Consider the following 16,179-nt stretch of genomic DNA (forward strand, 5'->3'; position numbering starts at 1 on the left):
GCTCTGACGGCAGAAGGGGAAACCGCCCTGTGGAGAGTCCCCCCCTCCAGGCAAGGAGAGCAGCCTTGTAAGGCAGTCCCGTCCCCTCCCTGGCCTGGAGGAGTTTTCAGGCACCGTGGGGAGCCCTGGCCAGTCGTGGGGGGCAGAGGAGCCCTGCAGAGTGGGAATAACTGCAAACACTTCTCCCCCCCACGACTGAGCTCCTGCTACTAGTGGGTAACACGGACGGTGCCTGTGCTCCCTGCTTCCGCCGTGGCCTTGAACGTGGCCAGCTAAGCAGTAGCCCTGCAGGCTTGGAGGTGGTACTCAGATCCCAGCCCTCCCTGCTCTGTCCTGAGCCCCATGGAGGCTGTGTAGACGGAGATGAGCCTTGCGTGCTGGGGCCCGATGCCAGCTATACGCTACATCTCTAGGTGGCACCTGAGGCACCTCATGCTCCTTGGCCCTTCCACCCTTGGGATTCTTTGAGGGAGAAGAGGTCTTTGTGTGTGTTTAACCCCTGCCTCCTTCCCACGGCAGGGTGGATAACAACCATCTGTTGCTGCTGATGATCCATGTCTTTCGGGAAAACGAGGAGCAGCTGTTCAGGGTAAGATTGGCCTTGTCCAGTCAAGTGATTCTGTCTCTTCCCATGCAGCAGCGACCCAGGACGTGGGACCGTTGTCTGGAAAGCTGCAGACAGGGCAGTGGCACGGTGAACCAATCACAAAACCAGAGAGAGAGGGCTGGGAAGGCCACTTAGTCCAGCGTGCTGTTCAGGCCAGGGCCACCCCTGTAAACCATCCCAGACAAAGGCTCATTTAGCCTGCACCGGACAGTTGCAGGGATGCCTCAGTCCATCCCATGAACGCCAGGGGCTACGCAAGTGTGGGAGCAGTGGTATCAGCCAGGCGATAAGTACGTTCCTGTCTCGTCACAGAGATGGAGCCTAACCTTATTCAGAGCCACCTCGCAGAGCTGGTCATTTCCAAGGCCGCAGCCCTGGTAGGAACACCGTTATAACCTGGGTTATACTAAAGAGCCAGGCTGCCTGCTGGCCCTGCTGTTGCAGCCAGGAGCTCTTTACGCTGCAGGCAGAATCGTCTCTCTGCATCCCAGAGACCCGGTGCCCATGTTAACAGCAAACCAGAAGCACGGTGTGGTGAGGCATCTCTCCTCTCTCCTTGCACAGATGATCCGAATGAGCACGGGGCACATGGAGGGGAATCTCCAGCTCATCTACGTCCTGCTGACGGACTGTTACATTTACCTGATCCGGAAAGGTATCCTGGCCCAGCGGCCTCTCTGCTACCTCCCCATGAAGCACCACAGACTCCAGTGAGGCCTTTTGGTCCCACAGCGGTTTCACCTTGAGAAGCCTGGATGTGCAGTGAGGGAGCTGGGGGGGGGCCTCCAGGGTGCACACCCCTGTGCAGGAGCTCGTGCCAGGGGCAGTTTGCTAAGGGACGTTTCACAGCTGTTTAGGGAGCAAGAAAGGTACAGGTCTTCCTTTTTCTGGTACTAGAAGTTCAGATCTCCTGCTCCCAAGAATCCCGGGATGGCTAATTCTGCAAGAGAGAAGGCTTGGCCTACAGGCCAAAAGCCGCGGGGCAGACCAGGGCGAGTCTGTGCTGAGTTTTGGAAATCTCCCTTCTCCCAGTTCCTCACACTCCCCTGTGTCCTGTGCCAGGAGCAGCGGAAAAGCCTTACATGGTGGAAGAGGCCGTTTCCTACAATGAGCTTGACTACGTCTCGGTGAGTTTAGGCTGAGTCCACAGCAGCTGATGTAGGCGCCCCTGGGCCCAGGTCCCAGCACAGGGGATGACCAGGAAGAGGCCTGTAGTTTTTGCCTGGCTGGGCTGGATTCATTTTGCAGCCTCCTTCTGGTGTCTGGGATTTGGGAGCATCACACCAGTATCGGGGTCTTGCCCTGCTTGGGGGCAGTGATCTCTGGTAGTGGGGTAGTGGAGTCGTGGAGCCAGGCCTGCCTGACTACAAGGTTTGTGGTCTCAGGGTGGGGGATCTCAACGGGGGTTCAGAGGAAGCGCCCACTCTCCCATAAATATATTTCCCCTTTAGCTTTTAGCTGGTGTCGCATCAGGCCCAAGAGGGGGCGGGGGGGAGTTTCTCTCCAAGGCCTTGTCCCCATCCTGCTTCTCAGCCACTGACGTGTTACCACCACAGGTTGGCCTGGATCAACAGACGGTAACACTGGTCTGTACCAATCGGAGGAAGCAGTTCCTGCTGGACACCGCCGACGTGGCCCTGACGGAGTAAGTTAGACGGTTGTGCACAGCCGTGACGCTGTCCCTCTTCGGGCACGGGTTCATTTATCAGCAGTTTGCTCAAGGCCTCGGGGCTGTCCCTTGTATATCTATAGTGGCCTCATTAAGTTAAGGCAAGTGCCTCTGATCAAAGCCTACCGTCTGAAACAGTCTGGATCTTATGGTCTGTCTGCTGTTTCAAAGTCCCTGAGCTGCGTGCGAGTTGGAGGTGGTTTTAAGTACAATAGTCCAGCCCTGGAAATGGTTTAACACTTGGATTGAATTAAATGGTTTTAAACCACTTGGATTGAATTGCAAAGCACTCCAACAGCTCCCTCTCCTGGCTGAAATTCCAGCGCGGAGCCTGCGGCTTCCAGTTGCGATACATCTCAGTCATCGTTCGTGCACTGCTCATGTGTGGTACCCAAGGTGCACCAGTGACCAGGGTTTGCTGCAAACTGCCATGCCCGCTTGTATTGCAGAATAAGTGTGTGACATTAGCCTTCTCTCCAAGACCAGGCTGGTCTTGGAGTGCCCCTAAGCAGGACACTTGCTCTTTTTTATATCGCCCTTAATGGATGAAGATAAATTGCTTGAGTTCTGAGGTCACTGACAAACCTGCAGCTCTTTCCTCACTCTAAGTGGCCTGTGCCCTGGCGGACTTGTGGGTGCCTTGGGGCCCTTGGGCAGCACCTTCCTGTTTTAAGCTAAATCAGTTGGCTTTCCTTCCCACCACGCTATTTCAGCAGGATTGTGTAAGTTCAGGTCCCTGAGTGCAGCTTTCTCTGGCAGGCTCCTTCAGACATCAGCAGCTTCCGTCCCCTTCAGACTTGATCTCAAGACCCTTTGGCACATTTGGGCACTGATTCTCCAAGCTGACCCAGGGAGGAGAGACACTGTGGGTGTATGAAACCCCTTTGTTCTCATGCGGTTGAAAGAGGTCTGCTCCTGTAGACCCTGTGGCACGATCAACTCCACGCTGTCATTTCTGAGCCAGGACCCAGGCTGGCGCTTAGCTCTCTTGCGTATTGCACTTCTTAAGGGTCTGGTACCAAGACAGGATCTCACCAAAGCTCTCTGTCCTTCCCAGATTCTTCTTGGTCTCTTTGAAGTCGGCCATGATCAAAGGCTGCCGGGAACCACCGTATCCCAGCATCCTCACTGATGCCACAATGGAGAAGCTGGCGCTGGCTAAGTTTGTGGCCCAAGAGTCCAAGTGCGAGGTGAGGTGGGAGTGACAAGCACTTTTTTAAATCGAATCTTCACTGGATGTTCCCGTTTGGGTCCCCACTTTACAATGCACGGGCTCTTGGGAGGGCTCCAGTGGGTCCCTGGGCCCTGGCCTACAGTGTCCTCGGCCCACACTGATTACCCCATGCATGTGGGCAGGCTTATCTTCCCTGCTGAATTGTCAGTCTTCCTCACCCACTGCACCATGCTGTTCACCCAGAGGCGCTGGCAGGTTTCATAGCGGATGAAGTGAGCCTTCTGTGTCTCACGCTTGCTTTAGAGGCGAGGTCTGAGGTTTAATTGCCAGTAGGTGCTTGGAGATGCCTAAGCTGGCAGGTGCCATATACCAGGAGGTGCAGCGATGACTGTGCCACGCAGTCCCCATCAGGAGGACTCAGCTTGCTGCCAGGCTTCCTTTATGCAGGCCCTTGAGGTTGCGTTTTCTGCCGTGCTGGCTCCCCAGCCCGGGGTCCCACCATCCCCTCCCCACCCAGCTGTTAGCTGAAAGGCTGGTAACATTGTGGTCTGTCTGTCAAAGGCTTCTGAAGTGGTCGTGCGCTTCTATGGCCTTGTTCACTGGGAGGACCCCATGGACGAGGCTCTGGGACCAGCTCCTAGCAATTACACTTCTGCTGAGAACTCGGTCACAAAGGAGGGCATCCTGCATTACAAAGCCGGGACCTCGTACCTGGGCAAGGAGCAATGGAAGACCTGCTTTGTGGTGCTCAGGTAGGACATGGGACTGCATTTCCATAGGCGCTCTAACTCGCATCTGAGATGAAGGTGGCAGGGAAGGCATTAGGTCGGGGGGGGGGGTTGTAGACACCTCAGCGAGGCCAGGTAGGAGGAGACCAGAGACGCCTTGAGCACCTTGAGCCCTCACTGAGATCAGCAAGCTGCCACCCTAGCACGATGGCTTCTATAAGGTGCGCAGCTAGCTTTTATCCAAGGCAGGTCTTGTCAGCCAAGATACTGTTCCCAGGCTCTCTGAGGGGTGAAGAGCCTGGATGGGACTTTAGTTGGAGCCTACTGTTTTCTTCACAAGTGAAGCAGGATGTCCTCACAGAGGAAGCTGGACCTGGGTCTCGAGTCCAGTCCTCTGTTAGGCACCTCATTGCAGCTAGAGGTGGGATTGCAGAGTGGTGGCATACTCACGCCAGCTACCTTGGGTGCTGGTAGCAGAAAAAATATGGTGCCAAAGGCTTCAGCCCACCCAGAACCCTGAGTAGGTGCCTGGGCTTCTAGCTCAAACTGCAGTGCAAGCTGGTGCACGTTGACTGCCATTGGTATCTGAGCTAGCCAGATTAAACCTTGCTCTGGCATGGGTTTTTAAGTCACTTGTGGAACTATAAACCTTGCATCTGTCTGTGCTGTGGCTTGTTCCACACTAGCAACAAAGATCCACTGCTTTGTGGGGCGCAGGAGCCATATATCAGCTGCTGGCCAAGGCAAGGGGAAGATTATGCTGCTGTTCAGGTTGCACAGATTGATTTATGTAGCCTGTGTCTTGTCTGTCCAATTAGCAGCAACGGCATCTTATACCAGTACCCAGACCGCACCGATGTTACGCCTCTGCTCTCTGTGACCATGGGGTAAGTGGGCATTAGCTCGTTAGCTGCAGTGCAGAACAGTGACCCTATTCACCTCACCCCTGACTTACCTGCTCTCGACAGTAGATAGCATCACTCAGTCTCCACAGTGCTCACCTGCAGAGTGGGCACTGTTTCTCATCTACAGGTGTTTTACCCTATATTTTAGCTGATCTGGGGAGGTCCTTCCAGCCTGCTCTGAGATCGCTCAGCGCGTGTCCACTGAGGGTAATCAGTGCCTAGAAGGGGTCAGGATATTAGCAGCAATGCCAGCGGGCAGAGGTCTGCCTCCTCTCCAAAGCAGACAGCTGGTCAAATTTGCAACACTGCAGCAGTTTTCTTTCCATCTCGAAGTCAAATAATTCAGGCAGGAGACTGGACAATGGCACTCAGTGCTGTATCTGACTCCGCCGTGAGTCCCCTGGGTGACCTTGAGCAAGGCACTTACAATTCCCCGCCTGTAAAACATGGACTCTTGGGTGAAGCTGCTGGCCCCAATACACACATGGGTCCCTATGAATTAGTGGGAGTCTGGCTTGAGACACTCCTCTGAGTGACAAATGAGGCCTGGTCTATCAGCTGCCTGCTCTTAGCGGGTGGGGGTGGGAGCTACCCCGCTGGCTGGCTAGTAGGGATCTGAGGCTCAGGGCTTTTGGGCCAGTCCTGGCAGGAGCACCTGGTCCTGCTGACTACAGGGCATGTGATTGCGATGGGTTTGTCAATGGCCAGTTTCACACGCACGAGACTGTGGTGCAAACCCTGGGTGCAGCAGACTGCCCCGTGCCCAAGCCACCTACCAGCCACAGGCCATTCCCAGCAGGGGTCTTGCCTTGGAGTTGGGCTCCAGGCGCTCTCACAGGGAGACCATCCCCAGAGCTTGGACCCTGCAGTGCAACCATGCCCCCCCTCCGCCCCCCCCACAGCCTTGAGCGGGGCTGTGTGATGCACCTCACCTCCTCTCCGCTCCCCGGCACGTGGGGACAGAACCGGGCCCGACAGTAACTAGGTTTCTGAACTCCAGCGATTCGAGCCCACCCCTCTGCTCTGTTGCCCGCCAGGGGGGAGCAGTGTGGTGGGTGCCGACGGTCGAACACCACGGAGCGACCCCACTCCTTCCAGGTGATCCTGACCGACCGCCCGTCCCTGGAGCTGAGTGCCGAGAACGAGGAGGAGATGGCAGACTGGATGCAGTACTTCTGCCAGGCTGTCTCCAAAGGGGTGAGCTGCTGCCCTGGCACGCTCCAGGCCCCCCGCTGCAGAGTGGGGGCACTTTCCATCGTGCCTGGCTAGGGTCAGCTCTCCCTAGGCTGGTATAAACCTGCCAGCCGGCAGCCCCTGTTGGTTGGTGCTCCATGGAGGAGCGGGCATCCAGCATTGCCCTCTTTTCTGTCCGTCTTACGCCCAGGCTTCCTGCAGCTCCACATCCCAGCTCTCCACACCCCTGTCCAGCCCGCTGGCTACAGGTTTCCTGGGACCCCCATCATTCAGGACTCCCTGAGGCCTCTGGTGTGGGGTAGTGGTGTCCTTGGCAGTCCTTGGTACAGGGTAGTTTTAGTCCTGGGCAGCAGGCTTGGGGAGTGGCTGTGGCTGGTGGTTTGTAGCCTCTTAGAAATGTGCTGTGCCCACACCCTGATGGGTAGAGCCCTTCACCATGGGCCTCCCTGCATTTTGAAGGACGTCCTGTACGTGCTGCTTTGTCATGGACACTCAGTGCTGACAGACAGCCCAGCAGCCAGGGCAGTGGGGGGCCCTGCCAGGAAGGAGACCACGCTCCGGAGTGGGCATGGTGCCCTTAAGTTGTGGCATATCTTAGGCCCAGGCTTTGCAGCAAAGCATCTATTGCTGATTCTCCTGATACTGCCCCCAAAGCTTGGAAGCACACCTCGCTGTTTAGACCCCTGCAGAGTCCCCTCGTCCTTGGCTCTGAATGCGACAGGCCTTCTAGGGTCTCCGTGACTGGACAAAAGGGATGCCTGGACAGCAGCTGTTGAGGTCTGTTCAGGTGAAATGAGGAGGCAAAACCTCCAGCCCAGCCAGGGTGGAGCTGTAGGGGAGGGGATGAGCAGCTGGGTCCTGAGGCCGGGCTAAGACCCTCCGCTGGAGTAGATCAGCAGGAGCTCCCTGATGCCAGTGAAGAAGCTCTGCCTCGCTCCAGCCCTGGGTCTGGCTCTAGGAGCTGTTTTTGGTTTTTGACCCATCTCAGCTGCCGCACAGAGCAGCATCTGGAGAAGCCCCCGGATGTCCGTGGGAAGTCTTGCGTAGAAGTCGAGGGGGAAGCTCGTAGAGTGGTGCCGCTAAGGGTTGCCCTCTCCCCCATCAGGTTATCCCGCAGGGGGTGGTGCCTGCGCCCTGCATCCCTTGCTGCCTCGTGATAGCGGATGAGAAGGTCTTCACCTGCCATGAAGACTGCCAGACGAGCTTCTTCCGCTCGCTCGGCACTGTGGAGCTGACGGATGTCGCTGCCATCTCCACGGAGGCGGGCAAGGAGTACTGTATTATGGTGAGTGTGGGGCATGTCCGTGTAGCAGCACAGGGCCTGACGGATGCTGGGGGGGGTTGGGGTTGGCTCCCTGAATAACCACCGCACCTGTCCATTGGCGTTTAGGAGTTTGCTAAGGACCGCGAGCAGTTCCTGCCCCCCTGGGTCCTGTACTTCAGTTGCACTACAGAACTGGAGAGGTTCCTCTCGGCACTGAGCACTGTTTGGAAAGACATCTACCAGGTGAGCGGAGGCGAGGCAGCGCTGACCGCATTAGTTTGCGGCTTATGGGTGAGCTGTGTGCTCCTGCTTCCCCCACCACACAGTGAGGCTGAACTGAAGGAGGGAGCAGTGGGAGGGCGGCTTTCTAGAGGCAGCTGTGGGCCAGCCTCGGCATGTGCATGTCAGTAGAGCAGAATGGCAGGGGTGGCCAGGCCGGGGTCCATGCGGTGTGGGAGAGAAGGGAGGGCTGCAGGCAGAGTCTCTGCTAGGCTTCTGCTCCCCCCATGCACTGGAAATCGGACCGAGTTAGCCAACACGGCGGCATCCCCAGTTGTTTGCCCCTGAAACCGGTTCTGATGGCCAGTCTCCAGGAAGGAAGAGCAGAAGATGGGGCAGTGGTGGCCAGCACAGCCCTCTCCCCTCCCAGGGCCAGCAGTGCCAGCGACTCGGACAGTCTGCAGTGCTGCGCGCGTTCCCCAGCTGAGCTTTCTGGCTCCCGAGTGTCCCTGTGCCCCGGAGCCCCTTTAACCTGGGACGGCTCCGAGCACAGTGTCACGGGCAGTCCTGTGACCCGCCCGCCTTTGCTCCAGATTGATTTGCTGCACAAGGCCGTCCAGGAGGGCTCTGTCAAGAAGAAATGCGAGGACGCCCTGAGCCTGATCCACAGCACCTGGCAGCGCAGCGACAGCCTGTGCCGCGGGCGGGCCTCGCGGGACCCCTGGTGTTAACCCCGGAGTGCAGGACACGCAGCGGGGAGGACGCTGCCGCGGGGGAGAGCACCCCCGGCTGTCGCAAGCACAAGGAACCTGCCGGCCGCTCTGTCACCCGGGAGCAGCGGGCTGGGCCGTGCCCGCCGGAGTCCGTGCGGCCGGCAGCCTCCCTGGGACGCCTGATGCCCAGGGACCTGCAGGCTCGAGGCAGCTGCTTCACAGGTGGCTGGATGGCATGTCTGGCTCCTGCTCTCAACACGCGCACCGCAGAGCAAAGCCAGAGAGCTGGGCAGGCCCGCCCCCCAGAGCAACCAAGTTTACATTCTCCTGAGCACGGCTGCGGGGCACTCGGCACGTCGCTGTCTGTCGGCGCGGCCCAGCACTCGGCCTCTGCGTTCGCGGCATGGGAGCTTGCACTCGCTGTCCCACCGAAGCCTTCGGGACTGCACCACGGTACCTCGCTTCTCAGCTGCATCGCAGGGATCTGCTGGCACTGCGCCCCGACACCGGGGTGCTTCGTCTACACTGCCCGCGACCTGTGGCAGCTGCAGGGAGATCCTTCCTCGGGGGGTCTCGGGGGCGGGTCTGTGCCATCCTCCATCACCCAGCCAAGTTACTCTCTTACTGGAATAATAACCTACTATTAACACGGGTGGAGGGGGTGGGTCTGAGCAGCGGGTTGCTCAGGACGGGCAGACGCACCCTTGGGCCATGGGCCCGAGTGCCTGGACTGACTAGTTGTTCATTTTAGAACACGTTAGGGTGAGGCTGGAACACTAACTAGCTCCCGCGCATGTTTGCTCCTCGCTAATACGATCGCAGAATTACGCACCGCTTCACCCCCACGGGGTGTCTGCGGCAGGCAGCTCCCACGCGCGCGCACAGCTCCCTGCCCACCCACGAGCGCTTGTCGCCACATGCTGGGCTCTCTCCCTGCGATAGCTCTTCCTCTCGCTCTTTGCTCTTCATAGATCTCTGCCCAGGGCATGCACCTCGGACTGCATCGCGGCCGTAAAATGCCACAGGCTGGACGGCAGAGGCTCTTCCTCAGCCAGTCTTGCTGCTTGGGCTTTTTTGGTTGTGGCCAGGGGTCTAAACTGGTGCCAAAAAAGCAAAGGTTGGGAGAAGTTGGACCATAAAGTCCTGATGGATATAACCTGGAATGGTGAGCAGCATCAGATGTGGTCCCTCCGCATGCTCCGACTTGCCAAACAGCTGGTGCTGGAGTTGTCAGGAGAGCTCAGAAACGGGGACGGATGAAACACTGGGGCAAATCCCGGCACCCTGAAGGGTGGGAGGTAGGCAAGTGGGGGCTGAGGTTTTCCAGGCGTGTCGGGGGGTGGTGTTTAGACACATGCCTTCCATGACTGGGAATGGCAAGTATGTCAAAATCTCCTGGATTGCTTTGCAGATCTCAGCCAGAGGGAGGTGGCTAAAGGCACGGGGAAGCTGGGCACGGGGTGGCTTTACCTATTAACCCTTTGTGTGTGCAGAAGGAAATCCATATGAACTGGGGCCATGTCACGTACCCTCTACAGAGAGTGTTCGGGGGTTTTGCTTGAGGTTTTTTGTTTTTTTTAAAGAAAAATAATAATGTAGAGATCTTCTAATGTAATATATGTTCACAGGGCCTTTTTCCAGGAGGTGATCTCTGTGACTGAATGTATGTGTATATACATCTGCTTCCTTCTCCCCTCCCTCCGAATAAACACCCGTTGGTAACTCGGAGTCTGCCCATGTCAGTCCTGGCCCCGACTGCCTTTGCTACAAGCTGGGTTTCCTCCAGGGCTTATCCTCGACCTTTGCCCTGCAGCCAGATGCTCCCCGAACCTGATGGCTGGGGAGGGAACGGGAAAGGGAACAAACCGCAGTGCTGTGCGACCTCCATACCAGTCTGGCTGCCTCTGTACTGGTACTGGATTGCCACGGTAGTTAATTGATGTTAATTAGCTATCGGGTAATAAAGCTCATGATGGGACAGGTCACTTCGTATGCTAACCACAGCCCGGGTCATGGATTCGTAGACCCTGGGGGCTGGAGGGGACCTGAGGAGGTTGCACCTAGTCCAGCCCCTGCTCCAAGCAGGTCCAGCCCCAGCTGCATCATCCCAGTCAAGGCTTTGTGTAGCCGGGTGCTAAAAACCTCAAGGACGGTGAGCCCACCACCTCTCTGGGTAATCCCCACCCTGCTTCATTCTAGTGAGAGTTTTTCCTCATATCCAACCTAAACCTCCCTTGCTGCAACTTCAGAGACTTGCTGGTTGTCACCGGTCCGTCATGGCAGGCTGGGCCTGGGGCGATGCTCCTTTTCCCCCTGAGGGCTCTGCTTGTCGGGCCGTTCTTGGCCCCAGCCTCCGAGCAGACCTGTCTTGTGCATGAGCCCGGAGGACGAATGTGCAACAGTCTCTTCCTCATCCAGCTGCAGCACTTGTTTTGGTTTCTGCCCCCGAACCTGGAGTTGAACCTCGTCCCAAAGGGGTGCTGGCAGCTCTTCACATAGGGCTGCAGGAGTTCAGGCCTGGCCCTCGCCTCCTTGGCCCTGCCTGCTGCCCTCCTCGAGGCCCATCTCTGTCGGCCCACCTCTCCGTCCGGCTGCATTTTTATTCTGGCCCTGGCAGCAGCTGAGGCTGGGCTGTCTCTTGAGTAAAGCAGCTGGACCCTGCTGCAGCGACCAGACTTCCTGAGGCCGCCCTGCTTCCCTTGGGCTTGCGGGGGCCCGAGGGGAGAGGAGGGAGGCGCTGGGGTAGGAAGGAATCGGGGTCCTCGTTCCACCACAGACACATTGCGCGACTGGCTCCAGCCCCGATCTCTCAAGGCGCTTTGGATGTGAAGAGACAAAACAAGCAGACCGGTTTTAAAGTACGTGGGTCACGCTGAACCGATGCCACTGCTTCATCTGTCCGCATCTGCAGTGGTAGCTACAAGGAGAGCGACACTGCTGTGGCTGCTAAACCTGAACCAAACCCGTCCCAAAGGACACTGGTGTTGGCTCCACTTGTGTTGACAGAGGAGCAGACTCCTGGAACAGTGTTTTTTTGAGGGGGGATATTGTTTTTTGCGGGGTTTTTAAATGTATTTTGGGTTCCAAGTCAAATTAGCCAAATCAGTTCCACTTTGTATTGATGCACAGAACTCAATTGATCCAAAAACCACGTCAACTGAGCAGGTGGAACGCAATCGTTCTGAACGCCGCGTACGGCGCTACAACCGGGGAGCATCCTCCATCCCAGACCTCTCACCCTGGCACTTCGGATGCTGCAGGCATCCTATGTACAGCCCCAGACCTGGAGGTCTTGGGATTCAGATGCCCCCTACGCTTGATTCTAGCCTACAAGAGGCCGAGTTACTTTGGTTCACTTGGTGCGTCCTGAGCGGTGCGTTTCCTGCCTTTTGTGAAGTGGGATCTTGCCCACGGCTGGGAGGCACCGAGCCAGCAGGAGCAAGGCGCCTCATTCCCTTTAAGGATCCGAGCCCCGGTCTCATGAGCCCTGCCCTGTGTGGGGGGAGATAGGCAGGGAGAGGTGCCTTCAGCTGGGCTGTAGTGAACAAGGACAAGGAGGAGAAGGGGAACTGGCCCTGGCCCGCAGCCTCCTGTCTGGCTCAGGCTGGTGGAGGACTTTACCCACCCCGCGTTGCTGGCGGGCAGCGAGAGGGGACCGCTGCCCCGGGCACCGCCTGCCGTGAGAGTTAACGTTTAAACCGTGCTTTTGCTACCGCACCTTGGCCTGTGCTCCTGGCCCAAAGTCAAGGGGGAGTGCCACACCCCGTCCAGGGGCGCCCGCTCTCAGCGTAACCCTGTCCCTCCTGGCCAGAGGGTGCTGAGAGATGAGGGGGAGCTCTGGGGTTTGGCTGGGGGGAGGAAAGGCAGCTGATTTCTGGGTCAGGATCCTCAGCCAACCCTCAGCACTGAGCTGGCCCTGGGCATCTGCCTTCTCTGTAAGCGTGCAGGGCTTTGCAGGGCAGGGTGTCTCTGGGAGGGAGAAACCAAACCTGAACTGAACTGAAATCAGTGGGGTTAGGTATGGGAGGATGATGCCCCTGCCAGCCAGGACCTGACAAATAACTTGAACCCTTCAAATCTTTATGGCTTCCTGGCCCGGCCTGTGAAACAGCCAAGTCCCTGAGACCAGGCTGTGCACCCAGCAGCTGGGCCCAGGACTGCCCGGTAGACCTGTGTTCCCGTCCTGGCTTCTGCCGGGGCACGTTCCTTCCTCCCTGCGCTGCTGGCTCCCTGTCGGCGGAGCGGGAGCGTTCAAGGGAAGTTTTGCTCCCTAGAGCGACGGCAAGGGCCTGTGCTGTGTGTGCAGCGTGCAACGCACTGACAGCCGACAGGGATGGGACTGAAACGTGGCAGTCCATCGCGCTGATCTGTGATGTGTGGAGGTGATTGGTCCTTCCCTTGAATGTCCCACTGTCCCTGGAGAGAGAGACAGGTGCCTGAGCAGAAAGTCAGTTTGATGATTAAGTTTTGACCTAGCGCTGACCAACACCCCCAAGCCTCATCTTCCTGATCAGGCCAAAAGGCTTTCTGGCACAGTGCTAACTGCAGTGACAGTGCTAGCCCCACGCTGGACCACGGGGATGGTGGAGACTAGGGGCACTTGTACACGTCACGGGGTTTAACAGCACAATGAAGGGTGCAGGACGGGAGCCAGCACCAGCCCCCGTTCTGGATATACGCTTCCACTTGCATAGATTAAGTGCTCAATACAGTGTCAATAAGCAGAGGAAAGTAGACTGAAGGCTGGTAGCCAGGGCCACCCCTAACTGGCCAGGCCTGTGCGGATAGTTGTTCTGTGGACAGCACTGATAGCGGTTCAGGGTAACAGCTGCAGATACCTTGAGGCTTCAACTAGTGATGAGAAGGGCGTTAAGGCTATGAAACGCCTGTTCCTGTTCACCCAACATGCTATGGCAGAAATGCCAAATATTTGCGGTCAGCTTTAACACGTCTCAAGGAGGCTGTGCCAAGCTACAGAAGCGCGGCTAAAGCAGGAGCCCGCAACAGCCCATTTCTCAGCGACCTCAGTGTCACCTTTGCCAAGGTTTAATTCACCCGATCAGCAAGGGAAAGAAAGCAATTCACATGTCCAGCTAAACCGGATCAAAATGAAGAAGCAAAAGGCCTGGAAGACGACGCTCTGATTCAAGGCCTTAAAATCAATAATGCAATGATACCGTACTTCAGCTGGAAGACATTGACCCGTTGTAACCGTGATATAACTCAACGGTTTGGATGTAATTTTTGCTTTAACAGATGTTTGTGTTACGCTGTCATAGATAAATGGTGGAAACAAAGCTGCCTTGTCAGTGAACACCATGAACCAAAGGGAAAAGAAACCAGGCCGGCGGCGAGCAGCCGTCCATGAGGGTGGGGGAAGAGGAGCAATGCTTCCTTCCAGGACATAACTCTTACCAGGACACACAAATCCCAGCTCACCGAGACTTGGGTCAGTTCAGCTCCCAAAGTTTCAGTGAAACAAATTGGAATAAACCGAATTGGAGAAGATTGGAACAAGCCACCTACAAATGCAGGGTACGGGCCGGGGGGGAACCTGGAAAGCTCCACAAATGAAAGGCAGCTGGCTGGGCATAGCAACATAGGTACTGGAATAAGGGGTTATTTTTGTCCTGTTGGGGCGTGACAATAAAAGTTTGGGCTGTTGGACCTGCCTCTTGTCTCTTTTCTGACCTGGGCTGTGATTAAGGGAATTGCACCTGGGCCTCAATTCTGCGGCTAAGCTTGCAGAAGAGATCCTGACAAGACAGGCTGTATAGTCTTGTCTCTCCGGGTCAGAGGAGCCGTGTTTACTGATGGGTGGATGCCTCCTTCCTCCTGTTGATGAGAGGAGTTAAAGTGTAAGTGGGGCAGGGAAGGGAGGGGGTGCCTATGCTGCGTTGATAGGAGGTTGCAGGGCACGGCATCTACATTTTCAGCTTGTCACGGGTTTCCAGGAAACCAGCGATCCCGGCAGCCGGTTCCAGCCCGGAGGGCTGGCTAATGACGGGCTAAGCAGCAGCTGTGCAGAAAAGGACCTGGAGGGGACAGGGGACAAGAAGCTGGACAGGAGCCAGCGGTGTGCCCTTGGTGCCAAGAAGGGTAACAGCATCCGGGGCTGCATCGGTAGGAGCGCTGGCAGCAGATGGAGGGCAGTGATTCTTCCCTCTGTTCAGCACTGGGGAGGCAGGCCCCATCTGCAGTCCTGTGTCCAGTTGTGCCCCCCCCATGCGGATAAGTTGGAGACAGTCCAGCGGAGGGCAGTGAAAACGGTTGTGGGGCTGGGGGATATGACTGGTGAGGAGAAGCTGAGGGAAATGGGCTGATTTAGCCTGCAGAAGAGAAGACCGAGGGGGGCTGAACAGCAGCTTTCACCTCCCTGCCGGGGGGCTGCAAAGAGGATGGAGCTGGGCTGGTCTCAGTGGGGGCAGACGACAGGACAAGGAGCAGTGGGCTCAAGCTGCAGCAAGGGCAGCTGAGGTTGGATATTAGGAAAAACTCTCACTGGGAGGGCTGTGAAGCATGGCACAGGCTCCCCACAGAGGTGGCGCAGTCGCCATCCTCAGAGGTTTTGAAGACCTGGCTGGACAAAGCCCTGGCTGGGATGATGCAGTTGGGGCTGGTCCTGCCTGGAGCAGGGGGCTGGACTCGACGTGACTCCTGAGCTCCCTTCCACCCTTGTTTTCTATCATTGTATGATCAGGTCTCATGACCCCTGCAATGCTTTTGTTCCCTGTTGTTTGTGCGGTCGAGCATGTTCTGCGCTGCGGCCCCGGGAGGGTGGCGTTATACATTAACCTCAGCAGCAGACAGGGGAAATTAGCTCTAAAAGCAGCTCCTGGTTGAAAAAAACCCATAGCTTTCCAGGGATGCCTTGCTGTGGGCTTGACCACAGTGATAACCATGGACCCAGGGGTCTTACCCTGCTCACCCCGTGGGCGAGTTGCACTGATGCCTGTATGTGCTAACCTACTTTCCACCAACACGTGCAAGAGCCTCACACCTGGACGCGGCAGGGTGGGTCCTGAGTGAGACCCCTGGGTGCTCGTGTGATCCCTACAGCAGCACTAGAAGGCAGTCTGCTCAGGGTGCCTGGATCGGCAACAACAGGCCAACTCCTGCTGGCTTTATTCGAACACCGATCGAGTCCCGGGGGACTTGTCCCTGCAATGAAAGGGAACAAGCCCCTGGAAATGTGGCCTAGTACTGCTAGACTGCAGCTCCGTGACCCCAGGAAGGACACGAGGACAGCGTCGTCTCCAGTGCATGCTGGTATGCCCTTGTGCCGCGATGGTGACCGTGCCCAGCCCCTCACCCGGAGACCAGGCCCCCCTAGTCAATGCTTCTGATTTCACGGGCGTTACCCTGTCTGACCTGGGCCGGGGGGCTTTGCCATTGCCCTCATAGGCTGGCCCCAGCTCTGAGTGTCACGTAGGGGCGAGGTGCAAGGACGATAAGCAGCGAAATGCTCGGCAATGGGGCACTATAAATACCTGTGACGCAGGCAGCGAGGAGGGGATCTAGGGTGAGCGGGACTCGGTGCCCGACAGACATGCTACAAATCCACACCAGCTGCAACCCACTTCCCTTTGAGTCCTTGCCCAGCGCGCTGACTCACGGGCTGTTTACTTGCTCGGGGCCTGGTCCTGCCCCGTGCCCTGCTGTCCTCTGACACAGTACGGCCTTTGCCCTGCTCAGCTCAGGGGCGG

The 16,179-nt window shown here is 57.3% G+C and overlaps 1 protein-coding gene across 2 annotated transcripts in view; it reads left to right on the forward strand.

The window, feature by feature from the left end:
- The window catches only part of PLEKHM2 (pleckstrin homology and RUN domain containing M2), a 48,226-nt gene extending 38,013 nt beyond the window's left edge, over nt 1-10,213 (forward strand). Inside the window, exons 11-21 of one of the 2 annotated variants that reach the window (XM_019541419.1) lie at nt 520-589; nt 1,172-1,262; nt 1,640-1,734; nt 2,164-2,252; nt 3,334-3,466; nt 4,012-4,202; nt 4,997-5,065; nt 6,121-6,280; nt 7,383-7,562; nt 7,668-7,784; nt 8,354-10,213. In XM_019541419.1, the coding sequence (XP_019396964.1) occupies nt 520-589; nt 1,172-1,262; nt 1,640-1,734; nt 2,164-2,252; nt 3,334-3,466; nt 4,012-4,202; nt 4,997-5,065; nt 6,121-6,280; nt 7,383-7,562; nt 7,668-7,784; nt 8,354-8,491 (1,333 nt within the window). In that variant the 3' untranslated portion in view covers nt 8,492-10,213. The remainder of the gene's footprint in view (nt 1-519; nt 590-1,171; nt 1,263-1,639; nt 1,735-2,163; nt 2,253-3,333; nt 3,467-4,011; nt 4,203-4,996; nt 5,066-6,120; nt 6,281-7,382; nt 7,563-7,667; nt 7,785-8,353) is intronic. The other variant, XM_019541420.1, reaches the window with a different exon arrangement.
- The last annotated feature ends 5,966 nt before the right edge of the window (nt 10,214-16,179 follow it).

The sequence above is a fragment of the Crocodylus porosus genome, unplaced genomic scaffold (assembly GCF_001723895.1).
Source record: "Crocodylus porosus isolate Cpor-Errol unplaced genomic scaffold, CroPor_comp1, whole genome shotgun sequence".
Taxonomy (NCBI): domain Eukaryota; kingdom Metazoa; phylum Chordata; order Crocodylia; family Crocodylidae; genus Crocodylus; species Crocodylus porosus.